The 518-nt window shown below is 62.7% G+C and overlaps 1 protein-coding gene across 1 annotated transcript in view; it reads right to left on the reverse strand.

Moving 5' to 3' along the window:
• The window catches only part of LOC119591712, a gene marked incomplete at its 5' end in the record, with an annotated part of 1,268 nt that overhangs the window by 225 nt on the left and 525 nt on the right, over positions 1 to 518 (reverse strand). Inside the window, 2 exon segments of the mRNA XM_037940460.1 lie at positions 6 to 82; positions 227 to 510. Coding sequence (XP_037796388.1) covers positions 6 to 82; positions 227 to 510 — 361 coding nt within the window.

Below are 518 nucleotides of genomic sequence, written 5' to 3' on the forward strand. Positions count from 1 at the left end.
GTTGCTGTAATCCTCGGGTTCCTCCTTGATGAGAGCCGTGAACTGGGAGTCCTGGTACTGCCCTCCGCCCACCTGCAGGTACCTGTGTTGGGAAAGAGGAAGGAAAGGCGGTAAGTATTGTTGAAGGGTTATGAAATGGAGGGCGCCGGTGTCCTCTCCAGGTCTTCCATTCTCTCGGTCGCTTACGCAAGGAAACAGACTAAGGACTTGGCACCTGTGCTCTTACCTTGTGTTTGCAGGTGGCGTGTAGGTGAAGGTGGTGGCCACGGCGGACACCCTCTCCGGGCCCTTCAGGTACCGGTCGAACTCCGAGCGGTCCACGTCGTCGAACACCTCGGCCTCGCCATGTGGGGGGACGGCGACCCCCTCGCCGGTGCTGCTCCCGGCGCCGTTGCCGTTGCTGCTGTTGCTGCTGTTGCTGGCTATGACTCCGGCGGCGCCTCCTCCTGCTGGCCCCCCCTCCTCCTCCTCCTCCAACCACTGACCCAGATCCGGCTCCCCCTGCTCCTGCTGCCGTC

Source organism: Penaeus monodon, chromosome 29 (genome assembly GCF_015228065.2).
Source record: "Penaeus monodon isolate SGIC_2016 chromosome 29, NSTDA_Pmon_1, whole genome shotgun sequence".
NCBI classification, from domain to species: Eukaryota; Metazoa; Arthropoda; class Malacostraca; order Decapoda; family Penaeidae; genus Penaeus; species Penaeus monodon.